Source organism: Colletotrichum gloeosporioides, assembly GCF_011800055.1.
Source record: "Colletotrichum gloeosporioides strain Lc1 chromosome Unknown consensus_66, whole genome shotgun sequence".
Taxonomy (NCBI): Eukaryota; Fungi; Ascomycota; class Sordariomycetes; order Glomerellales; family Glomerellaceae; genus Colletotrichum; species Colletotrichum gloeosporioides.
Window position 1 is genome coordinate 1,842,798 of NW_025544711.1, and position 19,512 is coordinate 1,862,309.

The 19,512-nt window shown below is 52.0% G+C and overlaps 7 protein-coding genes across 7 annotated transcripts; 2 read left to right on the forward strand and 5 right to left on the reverse strand.

Moving 5' to 3' along the window:
• Positions 1-684: 684 nt before the first annotated feature.
• On the reverse strand, positions 685-1,470 carry GCG54_00015142 (putative methyltransferase MT3445; the record flags this gene model as incomplete). Its single annotated transcript, XM_045414957.1, has 1 exon — positions 685-1,470. The coding sequence occupies one exon, from the start codon at positions 1,468-1,470 to the stop codon at positions 685-687; it is 786 nt and encodes a 261-aa protein (XP_045261079.1).
• An 854-nt stretch (positions 1,471-2,324) lies between these two features.
• GCG54_00015143 (putative permease) lies at positions 2,325-4,228 on the reverse strand (the record flags this gene model as incomplete). Its single annotated transcript, XM_045414958.1, has 5 exons — positions 2,325-3,227; positions 3,280-3,381; positions 3,434-3,631; positions 3,682-3,911; positions 3,973-4,228. 5 exons carry the CDS (start codon positions 4,226-4,228, stop codon positions 2,325-2,327), a joined length of 1,689 nt encoding a protein of 562 aa, XP_045261080.1.
• Positions 4,229-5,313: 1,085 nt separating this feature from the next.
• On the forward strand, positions 5,314-7,134 carry GCG54_00015144 (uncharacterized protein; the record flags this gene model as incomplete). Its single annotated transcript, XM_045414959.1, has 1 exon — positions 5,314-7,134. One exon carries the CDS (start codon positions 5,314-5,316, stop codon positions 7,132-7,134), a length of 1,821 nt encoding a protein of 606 aa, XP_045261081.1.
• A 575-nt stretch (positions 7,135-7,709) lies between these two features.
• GCG54_00015145 (Pimeloyl-[acyl-carrier protein] methyl ester esterase) lies at positions 7,710-8,780 on the reverse strand (the record flags this gene model as incomplete). Its single annotated transcript, XM_045414960.1, has 2 exons — positions 7,710-8,605; positions 8,723-8,780. 2 exons carry the CDS (start codon positions 8,778-8,780, stop codon positions 7,710-7,712), a joined length of 954 nt encoding a protein of 317 aa, XP_045261082.1.
• Positions 8,781-9,007: 227 nt separating this feature from the next.
• Positions 9,008-14,190, forward strand: GCG54_00015146 (putative dioxygenase; the record flags this gene model as incomplete). Its single annotated transcript, XM_045414961.1, is given in 8 exon segments — positions 9,008-9,294; positions 9,347-10,117; positions 10,170-10,269; positions 11,048-12,039; positions 12,895-12,926; positions 12,941-13,015; positions 13,069-13,250; positions 13,306-14,190. The coding sequence occupies 8 exon segments, from the start codon at positions 9,008-9,010 to the stop codon at positions 14,188-14,190; spliced, it is 3,324 nt and encodes a 1,107-aa protein (XP_045261083.1).
• Positions 14,191-14,451: 261 nt separating this feature from the next.
• GCG54_00015147 (uncharacterized protein) lies at positions 14,452-15,690 on the reverse strand (the record flags this gene model as incomplete). The annotated part of the gene is made up of 1 exon (XM_045414962.1): positions 14,452-15,690. The coding sequence occupies one exon, from the start codon at positions 15,688-15,690 to the stop codon at positions 14,452-14,454; it is 1,239 nt and encodes a 412-aa protein (XP_045261084.1).
• A 1,177-nt stretch (positions 15,691-16,867) lies between these two features.
• Positions 16,868-18,881, reverse strand: GCG54_00015148 (putative aspartokinase; the record flags this gene model as incomplete). Its single annotated transcript, XM_045414963.1, has 2 exons — positions 16,868-17,476; positions 17,520-18,881. 2 exons carry the CDS (start codon positions 18,879-18,881, stop codon positions 16,868-16,870), a joined length of 1,971 nt encoding a protein of 656 aa, XP_045261085.1.
• Positions 18,882-19,512: the final 631 nt, after the last annotated feature.

Consider the following 19,512-nt stretch of genomic DNA (forward strand, 5'->3'; position numbering starts at 1 on the left):
AAGTATAATCTATATAGTAATAAACTCTTTTTTAATATTATAAATAAACTAAGTTATTAGGAGATTTATTACTCTTATTAATTACTAAAGCTATTTATTTTAAAAAACTATATTAAGTCTCTTAGTATATTTTTATATTACTTAGAGTTATATAAACTATATACTAAATAGATATATAAAGCTATACTATAAGTCTCTTCTTCTATTCTTTAGTAAATATTACTATAAACTCTAATAATAGTAAATATACCTTTTACTAGTTAATTAGTATAGGAATAAAGTAACTAGCTAAGTTAGTAATACTTCTATAAATAAATTAACTACTATAGAGGTATTAAATATATACTTTATATCTCTATTATATAATAATATATTTAAATACTACTATAACTATAATAATTAATACTAATTAAGGTACTAGTAATAGATTTAGTACGTTTTATATGCGATATAGATAAATACGTATTATAGCGTAAAATTAGCTTTTTTTTATGTTTTTGTATAAGCAGGGAAAAAAAGGGGGGGCGGACGCTGTCAACGCAACGGAGTGTAAGGCTATAGACATGTTTACGCGCGAATGATAACTTGAACTGGAGCAGATACAGACATTCATCGAATTTTAGCATTATCGTCAATCCTGTGCAAAACCTGGATCTTTTAGAGACACGAACTCATGTTAGCCTTCTATCCTCTAGTGGCTACTGTAACCAATAACTGCATGTCCATGTGAATGCCGTCTTTCGTCGTGAGCTTCTCCCATTCCTGCTTCATCTCTTCCCGCACCTTGGATCGCAACTCAACTGGAACGCCACCATAGGTCTTTCCTGACGAACTTGAGTCTAACCAATTGATCATGGCTTCTCCGTTTTCCGCTGTCTTAACAATCTTGTTTATGACAAAAGTTGTCTCCTTAAATCCCGCATCACCTAAGAGCTGCTCCAGGTCTTTCTGTTTGATAAACTTCGGTCCGCTGATAACTGGATATTTTCTGTACGGCTCTCTGCCAAGGACTTCCTCTTTGATCTTTTCGTGTGCTGCCTTGTAATCCCCGGAGCCGCCAGACATCCCAAGTCGGCCGCCGGGTCTCAGCACCCTAGCAAACTCCGCAATTGCCGCAGGCTGGTCCTGTACCCAATGGAACGTGGAGTTGACGAAAACGATGTCGTAAGTAGCCGTCTTGAATTGCGACAGATCCTCGGCTGTTCCCACGTGGAACGACAAGTTGGGCCATGCTATTTCGTGGGCAAGGGCAAGGCGCTCTTTGCTGGGGTCTACACCGTCAACGTGACCCTCCGAGCCGACTATGTCTGCGATGTGAGCTGTGAGGTTGCCTGGTCCGCAGCCGACATCGAGAACACGCATGCCTGGGCCTACTTTCAGTCTGTCAAGGAGGAACAGGCCTGTGTTGAACTGAGTATCGTTCACGAGGGTATAGCCTCTCGCTAGTTCGTCTGTATCCGTAGCAGCCATTGTCGGGTGGTGTTGTAGATCCGGGCAGCCTGCCGTTGCACGTCGATCACACACCGACGTCTCATTCCAAATGACTGATGACTTTATACGCGGTTGAATCTTCAAAGCGCTAACCGCTTTTGAGATTCACAAGCCGTGCGTGTCGGCCAGTGCGACGGCTTCGTACGTCAAGAGTGTAGTCTGCTGCCAAAAATGCGCTGGGGCGGCCCGAGGTCCAAGTTGACTTTGTGGGGTTTGAGCTACGGTCCGGGAATCCCGGACAATGCAATGAGGGACTCGAAATGTTTACTCGTCTGAAAGTATCTCATTCATGCCGTTAGGCGTTTCGTATTTGTTTGATTGAAGAGTAAGGCATCCCGTCGCTAGCGCCAACCGGACAAAACCGCACGCTTTTGGAGACTCTGGTAATTGAATCCAGAGGGAATGCAATTGCTGAATCGTAGTCGTTTCATGAAGCCTGGCATACTCCGAACATCCACAGTCATTAAACACGGTATGGTCAGGTTAAGTCGTCTGTTAGAACCATGTGTTTGATCGTCGAAGCTCCATTTCACAAAGGCTACATGGAATATTGTCACCTGTCATGCAGTAATCGTTGGAAACTTGAGCATCCAGTCTCCTAATTTTGTATTCTGCTCCAGACCCGATATTCTGCAAACTCACCTTTTTTTTCTTGCCCTTGATCTAAGAAATAAAATGGGCTGAACGCTTTTAGTCGGACTCGGGTATCGTCACACCCAATAGCATCATCTGGGATAAGTAAGATATATTCGTCGCTCGAAGCTGCGAAAGCTCATTGTGTATTTGAAATAAGGCCCTTACAAATACTTCCAATTCACATACCTCTCTTCAACCTAGATGTCCTTAGTTGTACTATCCACTTCCGTTCCCACCTTTCCTTTGCCTTCCATAGTGTGGCTCTCCGGATCTGCTTCAACGCCATGGACGATGTCCCCAAAACCAGTCACAACATAGGAGAGAAGTGTAGGCTTGTGAGGGAAGAAAAGGTTGGAGAAGTAATAGATGAAAATAGACAAGAAGAATCCATACAACCAGTTGAAACTGAACAAATTCGCTAAACCTTTATCAATATGAACAGATGTTGGCGACACCTTTGCGGCCAGCCCAGGCATGACTGGGATGATCACCAGAACCATCGTCAGGGCAGCTCGCCAGTTGCTGCCGTATTTGCCGTAACTGTATATGCCGTTTGGATTGTAGAGAGCAGGGACATCGTACCTCTTCCCCTTGATGAGCCAATAGTCTGTGAACAGAATACCTGCCATTGGGGCCATGAAGATGGCATAGGCACTCATGAAGTTGAGAAAAGCCTTGCCGGAGGCAACGATGATCCATGGGCAAAGGGCCCAGCCGCCAATGAAAGCGACGAACACGGTACCGCGACGGATATTGAACCACTTCGGTGCCACCGTTGTAATATCGTTGGCGAAAGAGACGGCATTTGCGCTGATGTTGACGCTGATCTGCGCAAGTAGCCAAATTGAGGCGCAAATGAATCCTGCAGCTCTTCCACCAGCAGTGTTTTGCCACGTACTAATGATCTCGAGCGGCGTCCAGTACGTTACTCCCCATATTTCTTGAGCGGCAGAAGCGGAGATAACACCGAAGAGAGCAACAATGGTCTTGAAGAAGGGTATAACAGGCAACTGCCACACCTGGGAACGTGTTTCTTTGCTGAAGCGAGAAAAGTCGGCAATATTCACGGCGAGAGTGCTGTAACCACCGGTAACGCTTGTCTGCAGGAAACTTAGCATTCATGAACACAAACGATGATCAAAATTCGCTCACAAGATTAGAAAGCCAGAGCCATGCACGCTCTGCACCGTGAACTTGACTAGGCTTGTTAAAGAAGTCACCCCCACCACCAGCACGAAGTGAAATCCATATGACCTTGAAGGATTCTGTCAGAATCGCACCACGACAATTATTCATGACAACTTACCATTGCGAGGGCCATTGGAGGCGTAAGAACTGTCTTCACCCAAAACATCTTTTGCAGCTTATGCGTCGGAATCAGAAGCAGGGGGAATTGGATCAGCCAGAAGATCAGATAGGATATCATTCCCACTGTGGTAAGACCGGCTGAAGCAGGGAGGTGATTGGGGATGTCTTTGAAACTAGGCCAGATGGCAGCGATTACCTAGCAGCATTGTCAGACAAGGACCGCCCAAATTTCTCGGCCATACTCACAGAGGTCACGCATGTCGCACCGCCAGCTGTCTGCACGCCGAACCAGAACATAGCTAATATGCCACGGCTTACAACGGCAAAGTAGCTGAACCAATAGCCAAAGCTAGCCCGAGAGGCAATTGGGAAGGGAATATGTAGATCAGATCCAATTGCCCCGTTTAGGACTGTTGGAATAGCATTGCAAATGCCGGCAACCAGAACAATCAGGATGGCATCGGTAGCGGAAAGGCCTTGAACGGAAGGTTAGCCTGGTGTTGAGAATTGGTGAAGAAAACAGCATGGCCATCTTACCAGTTGTCACGATAGCCGCGCCAGTGTTCCAGGTCGAGATGGTTACAAGATCCGAGAACCAGTACGTGATGAAAGCCCCTTTGCCCCACGTTCGCCTTTCCGGAGGCACGGGGTCCATGTCCGCGTTCGTCCATACCTCAGGGGGCGCGATGCTGCTCTCCTGCTTTGCAAGTTTCCAGCTTGTGGGCTCAGTAAGCCGAAGCTTGATCTTTTCTTTGGCAGCTTGGCCACGTTCTCGGTAAGTCATATTTTCCATCGTGACCGTCTTACTCGAAAGACTGACAAGCTCACGAACATTAGCAGCTCTTGGAAGAAAGTAAGGTGAAGGATCCTAATCAGAGATGAATGACGGTCGAAGACCTGCCGGTCAGACGTGATTACGCCATGCTCGTGAGCCTGCAGGCAGTATTTCAAGCAGCAAGTCCGGCTTGCATGCTGTACGCGATTGCAGCCAATCGCGAATCCTTGCAGATAGAGTTGAATTGAATTGGGAGTGGGTGGAGATAAGGACGATTTGTATGCAGACCTCGGCCGGGGTGCTATCGACGACTCCATCTTTGACCATCCCCGGCCATCGGAAAGCGGGGCCGTCACACCCTAGAGCTAGCCAGAACCAATGGCGGAGTTTGAGATCCTAATCTCTGATGCCGTTGGTTCATCCCCCCAAGATAACGCAGGAGGCAATCAGAGCAAAGGCACTGGGCAAAGGCGATTGCCAGTGTTGATGCATGAAGCTTGAGCTTTTGTTCTACTTGCCCGTATCTGGTCCGCGAGGACTTCTTTTCGGCAACTCTTAACATTCCACGTAATATGTCAGCATCTGCTTCGTTGGTATCAAACAGTCGCAACCGACTGGCTTGCGCGTCCTGTACACGAAGGAAGGTGAAATGCAGCAAGACTGTGCCATGTAGCAACTGTGTCCGAAGGTAGAGTAGCCTACGGGGGAGGCATCGAATGTCTCGGTCGTTGTCCTGGAAGAACTTGCTGAGCGGGATGCTAACTTGTGCAATCCATACTTTTAGAGGCGAACAGGATGCGTGCGTTCTCGGGTCAGCCGATACGGACTCGTCCACAGTAGTAGATTCCCGAGCCTCCCCTCAACATCGATCGCCGTCGGACGCCGCCCGACAACTCCATATTCTCCACCGCAGGATAGCCGAACTTGAAGCCCAGGTGCAGAAAGCTACTTCCGGCACAGCATTACAGCACAACTCTTCACATGCAGAAGACGAGGAATCTTCCCATGAAGTGCTGCACCTTGATCCAACTTTGAATCCGCCCGAGTCTATAACGCATCAGTCGGAAGTTCAGAGCAACCGACTTGACAGCAGCGATGCCGTCATGAAAGACGCTGCGTCTATTCTGGAGTTTCTAGCGTGGGGACGACACAAGGATCCCGAATATCATTCCACTGTCTCGCCCGAGGCTACTTTGGCTGTCGGAACGGCTTCCGGCGATGTCTGGGATAAAGGATCTCACGCCTTAGAGTCTGCGACCGATCCTTTTGGAGATTGCTCTCAGCTTTCTGTCATTCAGCTACTGCTCCCAAGTCCGCAACAGGTCTGGCAGCTTGTTCAATACCACGAGGAGTGTCTACTTTGGTATCATGGCTCATTCTTCGCACCGAGTTTCCGCGACCAACTGGAAGCCTTCTATGCTGATTATGGCGGCATGATTGACAGACCCGGCGTCAATCTGCAATGGGTTGCTCTTCTCTTTTCCATCATGACAGGAAGTCTGGTCTGCTGCCCATCGGCTACCCTGCAATCCTGGGGCTTCCGCGATCCGGAACGGAGAACTCTGTCTAAGCGTTGGTTTGGCGTGGTCTTGACGTGCTTGAACCGAGCTGACTATACCGCCAATCTGAGCATCCTATCCTGCCAAGCTATTGCAACAAGCACCATCTCCGCCCATCTTCTGGGATTCAGCAGTTCTCAAAGCATCCAGCTTGCAGCAGCTGTTCGCATAGCCCAGTCACTTGGTCTTCACCGTCTAGGCAGTGAGACAACTCGCAATACGATCGATAGGGAGATTGGTAGACGGGTCTGGTGTCAGCTGTGTAGCCAGGACTGGTTTGGAATACCGTTCTCCGAAAGCTATTTGATCAATCCACTGTACTCGACTTCCGAGCCACCATTGAACTGCCATGATCAAGATTTGCTGCCATTACCAGTGGACACCCCGACCATTACGAGCTATTGCCGATTTCTTTGCGAGGTCGCCTCTATTATTCCCCAACTTCAAGATGATTTGATGGTTCGAAACACTCCTTATACTCGATATGAGCAGGTTTTGGCTTGGGATGCTCGCCTTCGTACTCTTGTGACGACGGAGAGACCGATGTTCCTTTCGCATGTTCCCATCGACCCGCAATGGCCCTGTTGGATTCCTTGGGCTCGTCGTGCTCTGGCAATCAGCTCCGGTCATAAGATCATAATGATCCACCGATCATTCCTTTCTGACAGTTTTACCAACCCCGCTTTCGCATTCACCCGCCGGACGTGTCTTGCAGCTTCAAAGACCATCATCAAAGAGTACAAGTGTGTTGCAGAGGAGGATGGACCAACGCTCTGGATACACCAAGCATTCTCAGTTGCCGCGTCGGTCATACTTCTGCTGGACGTTCTTCACCGAGACCCCAACGACAGGGAATCAGCCCAGCACAAGCAGCTTGCTGAGAGCGTCGTTGAGATACTACATTATCACCAAAATAGCATGATTGCCGTAAGGGGTATCAAGCTGCTGGGTGCGTTGTTAGCGGAGGTTTCCAAAGTTGGTTCAACGAGTGGGGCCCCAAATCAAGGGCGAAAGCGTAGGAGACATGATGACACTTTCGTCTCATCCAATGCAGACAGCCCCCGAAACATCAGATCGGGATATAAGTTCGACCTTACAGGATTCGTGAAGACATTCTCTGTAGGCACGGCCAGCGGTCAGTCGGCTGGTTCATCTCGTTCTGCCGGTCAACAGCAATCACCAGCGGGCGTACAGGTTGAGAATCCTCAAGAGAGCGATAATGTGGGCGAACCTGGCCGGGAAGACGCTGGCCACATCATCGAACCCCCTATAGGTTACTCATTTAATACGGCGGGACTAGACGGCGCCAACAGTTTCGAGAACCTCTTATACCTTGTGAACCACGACTGCTTTTCTATGCCTTGACACTCTATAGTTATATTAGTAGCTCGTCGAATTCCCCCTTCCCAATAGAAGTTAGACTTAACATAGAGACTGTCTATTTTTCCTTTTGTCCAAAGATTTCTATATAACTATTATCATCGTTCTTGTCTTTGTTATCGTCGTTATCATCGTTATCGTCGTTGCTGTCGTCCCTCGTTATTATTACCTCTGCACTCTTAACCCCATTTACTATCGTCCTCAATTACAGTAACTTAGTACATAGTAAATAAAGTCGCGCGAATATGAGAAAGAATTAGGCACGTTTCAACGAACTGTCGCATATGCTATATAGTCCCTATGTTACCAGCCCCCATCAACTTTACTATCCCTACGATTGTTATTAGTATTATCCTCGTCGACCCCGTTGTCTCTATTTGCCCGCATATCGAAGCCCTTCGACAACCATTTACAGAACGCCAGCTTGCCATCGATTTGAACTTTATGGCGACGAATCCCGGGTATATCCCCTTCGCAGAGGTCAACCGCTCTCTGGAAAAAACCGCCAGAAGGAAATTCGATTAGGTTGAATTTTAGTTCATTCCTCTCACAAGCCTTATCTAGATCCTCACCTTCTCAAGTAGCTTTGTGAAAGCTTGCTCTACAGCTTTCAAATCCTCGAGGATTGGCTGGTGTCCACTCTTCGCAACTTCAACCCAGCTTTCTCCACCCAATAGTTTGCTAAGCTCCTGAGATCGTTCAGCAGGACTAATCGTGTCCTTGTCTCCGGCAATGAAGACGGCGGGACACTTGATGACCGCATAGTCAGGGTCCGCATGCTCCAAGTCTACAAGCGCCTCGCACGTCTGAGCATATCCCTCCGGATCCGATGCCGCAACTATTTCGCGGACAGCATCTCGCGCCACAGGGTCGGCCGAGCGGTCGGGTGTGTCCTCGTAGAAGTTCGACTTGATTGCCATTTCCGCTCCAAACAGTATTCCCTTCTCCCTCACGTCTGCAGCGAGGTCAAGCATGCGATGGCGGGCTGCAGGGATATGTCCGATGGCTCGACCGGGACCGAGGAGGACGAGGCCGGCAATCGTGTCGGGATGCTGGGCTGCGTAGTGCAGCGCGACGATGGCGCCAAGGGAGTGGCCGATGATGATGGTTTTGCTGATCTTCCTTTTCTTGTGGGGAGAATCTTGGAGAGATGCGAGGAGATCATGTAGGTCGGCGACATGGCCGGCGATTGTGAGCTTTTTCGTTCGATCGGCCAGCGGTGTCTTGCCGAAACCTTGAAAGTCAACCAAGGCAATGTTGCAGGAACTGGGTAAAACTGGCAAGAGTCTTAAGAAAGTTTCAGTCGAGCCTCCTAGACCGTGGAGGCAGACGAGGGGCGGTCCAGATCGGTCGCCGGCGAGGAGGTAGTGAGTCTTGGTCCCCGATGAGGTGGTGATGTAGCATGAGGTTAACGCTGAAGTCGTCATGGTGAAGGCTACAATTTTGGCAAAGATCTCTGTGTCTTGGTTCAGATATCTTTGTTGAAATAAATCTGAATCGCAAGCAAAATAGCTTACATTGCCATCCTCTTGTGCAGGTTAGTCGTCCCGCAGAATAATCAGCCCCCTGTTACCTCGGCCGAGGAAGTTCAAGCCCCACCCCTGGGTTCGGCCGGGCCCAAACTGTCTCATTTTGACTGATTGATAAGATTGACGTCCGATTCCGATAGAACCACACCAGTATGTAAAGTTCTCGTGCTGGGTTGGCTGCATTTTTTGGTCAGTGATATTGCCAATACCATCAGTCTAATACAAGAAGCGGCAGTTAAGAAAACAACCCGGCTAGCGATCAGAATTCGTCCCTAAACTTTCTCAACTCAACAGATTAGAACTATTCATTGTTCCAACGAGAATTCAACATGGTCATCACGTCTGTTGTCACCGAAGAGGCAACCTGCCTAGATCCTCAGAAAGTCCACTTCACTCTCCCGCATGCTCAAGCTACAAGCGGCCGTGTAGTCCCCATAGCGCATGCGAAATCAAGCAAAGTCGACTTTGGCGCCGAGATTTATGGCATCGATCTCAACAACTTCAATGACGCGGACTTCGAGCTCATTTCAGATGCGCTGCACAAATACAAGCTTCTTGTCTTGAAGGAGCAGCCAGAGATGCTGAAGCCGCAGCAGCAGTACAAGTTGACTTCGAAGTGTGTGAACTACTACATCAATTCCTTCTCGGGCTGGTAACAAATGGAACAGTTTTGATCCTGATGAGAAGACTGGAGGTTTCGCGCACGGCAAAGATCCCTTCCTCGTCCACCACAACGGCGTTGACTTCTTCGGCATCCCGAAACGCCCTGCGATCCCCGACCAGCCCCAAGTCCATATCCTTGGTCGCGGACCGTTGCCTGACAACCACTACGGATTTCCTCCTGGCTTTGAGGTCCAAGGCATAGACCACGAAGAGTTTCACCTTCCCCCGCATATACCCGCAGATGAACGTGAAGCTGGCGCCTCTCGGTTCTATCAATGGCATTTCGACGGGGCTCTCTACGCGATTCCCCCGCCCCGCGTAGGCTGCTTACTAGCGGTTCGGACGCCCAAAGGTCCAGATGTCACTGTTCGATGGGAGGATGGCAGCGGGACCGAGATGAAGATGGCCCCCGGTGCTACGGCCATGGTAGCTGGCAGCAGAGCCCTGGCGCTTCTCGACGAAGAAACTCACAAGATTGTTATGAACAGTCGAATCGAGTACGCCCCTCATGCATTCATCTGGATGTCAGGCGCTCACAGCACCCGGCTCGGACACTTGATTGAGACGGAGGGCCTTGAGAAGCCGCTAGATCAGCTCCCGAAGTGGAACAAGGAGAAGGTTTGTATTTATCCGATGGTTTGGACAAACCCCAAAACGGGCGAGAAGTCGCTCCAGGTTCATGGGCAGGGTGCCTTCAAGTTGTACTTGAAAGATAGTCCCGATGGGAAGGAGACGATTGTGGATGATTTGACAGAGGTCAGGGCATTTCTGGACAAGTGAGTCTGCCAGCGAACCCAGGAAAGCTTGTGCACAACTGACTATGCACAGAATCATGAAGCCGGCTCTTCAACCGGAGAACATCTACGCCCACCCGCACCAGGAGCAAGACGTTATTCTATGGTATAATAGAGCACTTTGGCATAGTATTGTAAGGACCCTGGGTAACTTAAATCAAGACGTCAGGAACTGACGTATCCCAGACCGAATTCCCCAAGTCTTACGGTCCTCGAGTGATGCATCAGTGTAATGTGGCGGCGAGCGACCACCCCACTGCCTGAGAGGATTCTGAACATGCGATGTGGCTTTGACGGAGGACATATCGCCGTAGCTTTAGTAGTATCCTAGAATTGATCAAAATGTTTCTCCTCCGTGCATCTTAGACTTTGGCACCACAAACGACCGTAAGCCCCTAACAACGTCTTGTTAGACCCGGTCGGCAACGTATGCCATGTCGGGCGATCATAGTACCTGGGGAACAGCTTTTGTTTACTACCGTTCCCCAAAATCTCACTCTTCACGGAGAAGCAATTACCTTTCCAAGTCATGATGTAATACGTGTTCTGCCAGCCCTCCCGGCCAGCTCGGCCGAAAACATCAGTGGCTGTGATAAGATCGACTGAGATTGCGGAGGGGTAAACCTTATCGGACGTCAGCCCCGAAGCTGACCGCAGAGCGCACCATCTACAATAATTGACAGTTTTGGGGCGGCGGGTGCTTCACGCAGCTCGCTCAAGTCACATTCTCGCGTAATTTGAATCGTCGGACCGATCGCATTGCCTTTATTCCTTGGACACGCACACCATCGATTGACGAATTCCAGGCAAGCGACTTGTTATGGAGAAACAAACCAGGTACGTCGATCGCGAGATCTCAAAGGTAAATCCAGACTCCGGGCCATTTGAGAACGTGTCAGTGACATCCATCAGATTTCTCTATACGATTTCGATAACCGCGTCGACGAAATCACAGCCCAGCTGTGCTCGGCCGCCGAAAACGTCGGTTTCTTCGCCATCAAGGACCATGGCCTGTCCGACTCCGACATCCAGGACATGCTGTCTACCGCGGAGTCGTTCTTCCGCCTCCCAGATGAGACCAAGGCCATGGTGCCCTGGAACCCACAAAATGTCGGATGGGAAAAGTTGTCGCAAGTCCGCCCCTCTACAGGCGCGGCAGACCAGAAAGAGTCCTACCAAATCCAGTTTGGCGAGAACATGAAAGGCCTTTGGCTTGACGATGGCACTCTCCCCGGATTCCGCGGCAAGACCCTGGATTTTATGTACAAGGTGCAAGACATCTCGGAAAAGCTCATGATCTGTCTCGCTCGTGGACTAGGGTTCGAAGACAAGTATTTCATCAATTGGCACGACATCGCGCGACCGAACTCGCAGTCAACGCTGCGTATGCTCCATTACTACGAGACACCAAAACTGGACGACGGCAAGGTTTACCATCGTGCCGGCGCCCATGCCGACTGGGGTTTCCTCACTCTCCTCTTCCAGAAACCGGGCTACTCCGGTCTCGAGATCTGCCCCGGCCGCGAGGCCGTCACGGAGCACGCTCTCGGCGACGAATGGACCAAGGTCGATCTCGAGCCCGGGGTTATCGTGTGCAACATTGGAGACCTGCTCATGAGCTGGAGCGACGACCGCTTCAAGAGCACCTACCACCGTGTAAAGGCACCCTGTGAGGAGGGGGACTTTTACGGCGAGCGGTTCAGCATTGCATTCTTCAACCAGCCGTGCAAAGATGCGATCATTCAGGGTCCGAAGGGGAAGTATCCTGTGGTGACGGGCGAGGAGTTCAATCGGAACGCAATGAATCGGATGTATAAAGCGGCGCAGGAGAAGTTGGCTGCGATGAGAAAGGCGGAGGAACAGGGACAGGGGTTGCCAAGCGCAAGGCCTCTTGAGGCAGCAGCGTGACCGATACAATTGCGTTGAAGGCTCGTGTTGATTTTACATATCAGTCGAATTGAAGAACACCCTACTTGACCACGCCACGAAATTGTGTCCATAGTGACGCTTGCGGCTTTGCAACCAACCGAGGTCAAAGTCTCCTACATGGAGATCGGGCCGAAATCTAAGTCCTCGGATTCATTGCATATGGCGTCCGTTAAGTTGATGACTTCTTCTACAGCGACGATCGATCCGTGTTGGGTACCTACACTGAGTATTGGGAAACTCCCAACATCAAAGCTGTCCATCTGCATTTGGATATTGCGATGACATCTCTTGTTGGCCCTAGTCAATGTTTTTTGTCTTCGAAGTTATCATCTCTGGAGTCCTCTCCCTCGACTGTTCCTAGCATTGTGGCCGTGACTGAACAAAGCCTGGATCCAGTTGCTTGCCGAAGATAAAATGGACCTTCCCCCACACCGATGCAACTCCAGCTATCGCAGTGTTGCCCCGCATCGATCACCAACCTCGGCCGAAGTGGCAAGGGGTTGCAGTCAGACGGTACGATAAGCCTCGGCCGAGCTTATCAAACTCATACATCTTTTCTGTCATTGGACGATAGCATTCGTTGACTGAGTGTAAGTGCAAGGTCAGACGTGCAGCCGTGCACTGGAGTTTGGGCATGGTAGATGCTCTCGGAACGGGACAATGATACAGCTTTCCGGCTCTCACAGCATGCTTTAGATATATCAGATGAGGCCCTGCTCGGACTATTTGTAAGACTGTGAATATCGAATTGGAAAGAACAAATCCTTGATTAAGCACTCTCGCAACAGCCTCTCTGAATCACTTGAGATTGCTCTGCAAAGCGTGAAAAGATGTCTCCGGGAATTCTCACCGCAAAACCCACGTTTACTCTCACAGAGATGGAGAAGATACCCAAGGACAAACACAACTTCGGAGCCGTCGTCACGGGTCTCGATTTGGATGACATCAGTGGTAAGTCTCAAGTCCCTCGTCTTCCATGACAGATCACTAACACCACCCACAAGATGACGACGTCAAAGCCTTGCACGACGCCATCTGGACACACAAAGTCCTCGTCGTCAAAGGGCAGAAGCACATCCACCCCATCAAGCAGTGGGAACTCGTCACCAGACTCGACCCAGACGCGCCGCTCGTCCACGGCCACGGTGACATGAAGACCTTCAACGAAAAAGGCGGTCTCCTCTCCGTAAGCCCTCCTTCTTCCATCCCTAATTCCCATGTCCCCCTAACTCCTGTCCCAGAGGGGCCGCGAAGTCCTCGCCATCCCGGGCGCCGAAAACGTCCGCGTAATCGGCAAAGGCTTCCAGGGCGAAAACCACTACGGCCTGCTCAACAAGACTCTCACCCGCACGCCCTCGCACGACTTCCACGCCCTGCCCCTGTCCGAGGCGGACTTCGCAGCGGGCCACACGCGCTTCCAGCGCTGGCACATCGACGCCGCGCTCTACGACCGCGAGCCCGCGTGGTTCACGACGCTGCGGTGCATCACGCGCCCGACGGGGCCCGAGGTCACGGTCCACTGGGACGACGGCAGCGGGCGCAGCATGGTCGTGGAGCCGGGGCTGACTGCGTTTTTTAGCAATGTGCAGATGTACGGGCTGATGACAGACGAGGAGAGGAAGGTCGCGGATCACTCGTGGGTGGAGTATGCGCCGCACCCGTACCAGTGGATGGGGAACTGCAAGGGCAATGCGAATGGGCTGGGGCTGGTGAGCCAGGGGAAGGAGATGAGGGTCGAGGAGCTGGGAGAGTGGGAAGAGAAGGCTGTGAAGCGGTATCCTATGGTGTGGGTGAACCCCGTCACTGGGGAGAAGGCATTTATGGTACATGGGATCTGCGTGCGGCGCATGTTCCTGCGGTCGAATGTGGACGAGGAGCCGACTGTTGTGGATGATGTGGTCAAGATCCGGGAATGGCTGAAGGTGATTCAAGAGCGCGTGTTGAAGCCAGAGTATATCTTGCTTCCCAAGGCGGATGAAGGGGACATTATCATGTGGGCCAACTTTCAGATGTTCCATACCGCGATAGACTATCACTCGAAGCTGGGACCGAGGACGATGCATCAGGCCAATGTCGGAGCAAGCGTCGGACCTGTCGGACCGGTTCCCATTCCCGCAGCTAGCTAAACCAATGTCAAGAGAAGTCTCCATTACGCGTGTGGTTGAAATTTCGTTTCATTTCAGAATCGTCTCGTGATACCCTTCCTCGGGTCACTAATTACTGTAAAGACTGTCACATGCCCTCCTTCTCCCGAACTTTGATGTCCTGTAAAGACTGTACGCTTCCTCCCTTCTCCTGGCTTTTTTGGTATGCTGTAAAGACTGTATCCTTCCCTTCTTCTCCTTTTTCATTCGCTGTAAAGACCGTCATCGATGACCAGCACCGCCTCAATACCCCCCAATAGGCGAAATATCCAGCCCCTCTCCCTCCCCAGCCGCACACTTGAACCCAGGCGCAATGGGCTGCGGCGCCGTCAACTCGCCCCCGGTACACGTCGCAAAGTGCGTCTCGTCCTCCAAGCACGTAAGATACCCCTCCGTGCACGCCTCATTCTCGTCATCATCCTCATCCGCCGGCGCGTCCGGAGCCCCCGATGCCACGGGGACCTGTGCCGTAATCGTAGCTGTGACGGTCACCGTCACCTCGACGGTAGAAATCGCAGGCACAGCACATGACGGGGCCGGGCGCTCGGGGGCGGTGGTGCTCACCACCGGCGGCGAGGTGACGGCAGGGGTGTCGATCTCGGATGAAGTTGGCTCGGCGGGGGGAGTGTCCTGGTAAGACGTAGTCGGCTCGGGCTGGTCCTCCCCGGGCGCGGCGGAGGAAGCGGAAGCGGAAGCGGCAGGAGGTTCAACCGACCCGCCACCCCCGGAACCGGCGCCGGCCCGGGGGTTTCCATCACACGGCTGCACAAACAAGTTAGCCTCGCCCTCAGGATGATCAACAGACGTCCCCGCGTTGGGGTACTTGATAGGAACCTGCGCCGTCAACGCTTCATTAGTCGTGCACCCGCCCGAGACCTCGCCCATATTCGCCATGAACAGCTCCGGAAACTGCGTCTGCCGCTTCGACACACCCCACCCCCCACGGGCATGGCCGCGCCTCTTCTTCGCCGCCACGACCGTGATCGGCGCGCAGTTCATGTAGTACTCCGGCTGCCCGCCCACGCGCGCCTGCCACGTCCATGCAAAGGTATACTCCCCGGGCGCGATGCCCTGCGGAATGGAAAAGGTGTACTCATCTTTATTGGGCCCTTCGAGGTTGCCCTTCTGGTTGCGCGCGGGGCAGCCGCCCTCGATGGAGTGAATGACCATCCACGTGGACTGCTTGGTCGGCTCCGTGTCTGTCGAGAGGGCGAACTGGCAGCTGCCGCCGCCGTGGACGGCCTGGCCGGCGAAGGTGGCGGTCTGCGGCTCGCCGACGGCGTAGACGGTGCGTTCGCCGTCGACGATGTAGGAGGCGCCCGGGGGCACTTTGCAGGGGAAGTCGTCGCCGGTGGAGGAGATGGGGTTGGTCGGGCCGTCGGCGACGAATTTGAAGGGTTTGGGGTTCTCGAGGACGACGTGGGCGGATGTGAGGGAGAGGAAGAGGGAGGTGAAGAGGGAGGTGAAGAGGAGAGAAGACATGGTTAAGAAAGGACTGTGTGTTTTATGTGTTCTATCTATGAAGGGAGTGTGAGTGAATAGTTGGAGATATGTACGCGAAATTGAATTTGTTGAGACCAGCTGCAATGAGAAGGGAGTGTGATATGATGCAGATTCAGTGGGAAGGAGGGAGGGTTCATAGGTATTTGTAGGTCGTGGGTGAGGTTGCCAAGGTGAATGGTGCTTTGGACGAAGACTATTCTAGGACAATGCTATTGTTGCTAGGGAGGGCTTTGCCACTGTCCTTTGAAAATATCGACTCTCACATAAAGCCTGGGGAAAGTATCCTAACAACTATCTATTCGCTGCCTTCCTTTGACAGAAGTTTACCTTGAAACCCTCTTTCTGCCAACCTTCGTGAACACCAGAGTCAATCAGACATCTCGAGGATCTTCCCCAGTTGAGAATGCACTCAATCGACACATCTGGCTCCCCTGCAAGATATCCCCAGGCCACACTGCCCCAGTTGATGGCCAGCTTTAGACCAGTTGGCCCCCTTAGCAATAACCCCGCGAATCCGGGGAAATGCATCACTCTTTACGACAAGCTTGGGCGTTTTTAATCCTTGGCAAGGTTTTCGTCTAAATATCCCCGAACCCATCATGAGAACCTGGGTCCCGAAAAAAATGCAGTAATACCGGAACTGCAAGGAGATCGGCAGGAACAAAGACCAGTTGTCTGGTTGATGTAGTGGTGCCGCCGTTGCTAGTACTTCCGCCTGTTTCAGCCTCTTTAGTCCACTTCCTTTGTTCTCAGGACGCTCCCCATGAGAAAGCAGCTTTTATGGTGGTGTCCCCCTCCCGGACAAGCTGCACTATGAGCTGCCATGCCGTTCGAAATTGGTCTCGGGCAGAAAAGCCATTTCAAGTTCGCCAATACCCTTGGTGGTGCTATCGTACGTAGTTGAATCTCCGAGCGGTTGCTCAGCCAGTGGGGTGCGATAAGATTGTATACAATATGAAGGTTGGTATAAATTGTATGAGTTGAGTCAAATGACCGTGTTGAGAACAAAAAAGCTGCAGAAGCTCCGACCATATGCCGGACGACGCCGTCCCATGCTGTACTTCCAGTCTGAATGCTATGTAAAGACAATGATATATGGTATTATGCAGGTTCAACCAGAAACATCTTCCCGCGGCACACGGCTGAGTGCATCACTTCAGCTGCGCCCCGCCCCATTCTCCCTCCCCGACACCACCCTGACGTCTCTCCGCTTCTTCAACCACCGCCTGACAATGTACTCGTACGCAGCCTGTTCTCCCTCGCCCGGCGCGATGCGAAACGATCGCCCAGGCCGGCGCATCAGTACAGCCACGGACCTGGGAGGTGTAAGCGGTCGGTAGGACTCGGCGGTGGCATGTCTCGGACGAGGAGGCTCGGCCGCACCTTTGATGAAGTTGTTCTCCTGCTCCCAATGTGTGGGGATGCGGAGGACTTTGCTATGGATCACATTCATTGCTAGCACGGAGTCTTCGGCTCTGACGACGAGTCTAGCATTTTCTGTTAGCTGGAGGACGTCACGGAAGGTCGGCAGGGAAGGGATGGGGATCTCGGGAGGAATGTAATGCAAGGTTGTGATGCATCGCGTGGGGCTTACGTACGAAACGTTGATCTCGCTCGCCCCCTGGCTGACGAGAAAGATGTTGATCTTCGCTGCGGCCAAGGCGGACATGATTTCCGCCGATATTCCAACCATGTTTCTCATCTTGTGGCCGATGACGGTAACGATGGACATATTCTCCGTGATAACAACCTGCAGGTACGTAGCCTATTAGCGACGAGGTCTTTGGATGAAGCGTGGCCTTTCCTACCTTTCCAAACTTCTCAAGCTCAACCCTCAGCCTCTGATGTTGGCAGGACCCTTCCTCCGAATGCTGGAATGCAAGGCTGACGTTGCGCTCGCTCGTTGTGACGAGATCAGTCTTGATTCCAGCCTCTTCCAGTCTATCAAATACACCCGACAAGAACCCTTGGGACTTCGTGTTCCTATTGCAAACGACGTTGACAAGCAGTATTGAGTCCTTGACGGTCACAGCTGTTGGTCGACGCCTCTCTTTCTGGTCACCGTGATATCCGTTGCCCAGCATGAAGTCGATCGAAGGAAGCGGGACCTTGACATCCACCTTTTCGTCCGTCGGTGTTGGGGGTGTAAGAGGCGGCGAAGGTGTTCGTGAGGGATAGATGATCGTTCCCGCGCCCGTGGGATTGAAGACGTTCTTTAATCTTAGGGGTATGTTGGCACATCTTATTTGGTCCATGGTCAGCGGATGTATAACCTCGCTACCGTAGTATGTCAGCTCCGTCGCCTCTTCTGCCGTGACTGTCGACAGTAGTCTCGCCGAAGGAACCTTCCTTGGGTCTGCTGTAAAGATGCCATCAACCTCTTTCCAGATCTGAAGCTCCGTCGCCTTGGTACCGACTGCACACATCGCAGCGCATAGATCAGAGTACCCCCTTCCCACGTTCTTCAGCAGGGAGTCTGGCATGATGCCAAAGAAGCCAGTGACTATTGGCACATGGTCGCCGCAATCTCGTATTCTCCTGGTAATTTCGTCGCCAAGAAGGTGGTAGAATCTAGGACCGAGATTTTCGAGTGCGGTCTTTTGCTCAAAGATGCTTCCGCCAAATACTGACTCGACGACGTCCTCGAGAATGACCGGCTCGGCTGGGACGCCTTTGCTGCTTAGGTATGCAGCAACAACTCTGCAAGCGAGCTTCTCTCCAAGTGCTATCACCCGGTCTCTCGCCCGAGGCGACAATTCCCCGATGATTTGAGCTGCGAGCAGGAAGCCTCTCAAGCTCTCGCACTCCTTGATGATGACATTCTTGGTGGTATCAAAAATGTCGCTGCAAAGATCACTCCTCGTACCATTTGAGTTGACGAGATGCTTCTCGAGTAGTCTGACGTGGTTATCGCGGACGAGTTCAAGGGCCTTGTTGAGCTGGGCTTGAGCAGGCAGTCCGGCCTCGGCGTGGGAAATGCACTCAAGCAGGAGGCTCGTGGTGCCACTGGCCTTTGTGGAACCGGAGAGGGCCGAGCAGACGACCACCAGGTTATGGTCTTGCAGGTAGGATGGGATGATTTTGCTGCAGATCGACTCGAGGAGTTTTCCAAGACTGGTTCCGCCGTACTTCTGCACCAGCCATGGCCTGTTTTCTCTGCCGGTTGCCATGCTGGGCGGGGACTGGGGAGTGGTGATCTTGCTTGGGAGGGCGGGCAGCTGGATGAGGGAGTTTTCCGGTGGGCCTCCGCTCGAACTTGATGGCACGCAGTAACTTGGCCGGGAGAGCATATATCGTCGACTTTTCCCCGGGAAACTTATCAGTCGCAAACTTTCAACGAACGTCCACCACGGCCATGGTCAACAGCAAGACTCGTCGTCTGTTGTTGAAAGCATCAAAGAAAGGCGTGCCTTCGGTCAATGTCCACGGCGGACGGCAGGCTCTGCATCTCCCGGCATTCCCATCGCACCCTTTGGTCGACTGACAGCTGTCATTGGCGATGGTCGTCTCCGAGTTGTGGAGTTGGCTGCCGGCGACTGCGCGCTGGCCGTGGGCCAAACCCCGGTTTCGGGATTTGAAGACGAAAGCCCCCATTCAGAACGGTCCGGGTCTCCCGCTCGGCGAATGCGCAAAACAATAGGTTTTCCACTTTCAACTATTTTGGAAAAGGGCTCCATCGAATCTGACGCAACGTCAAAGTGTAGTGGGGATGACGGCGTGTGAAATCGGGGTTGGCCATGGTATCATGCGGCCGCCATGTCCAGTGCGGAAGCTTTGATTTGCTGGCGCAAACATCTCGCC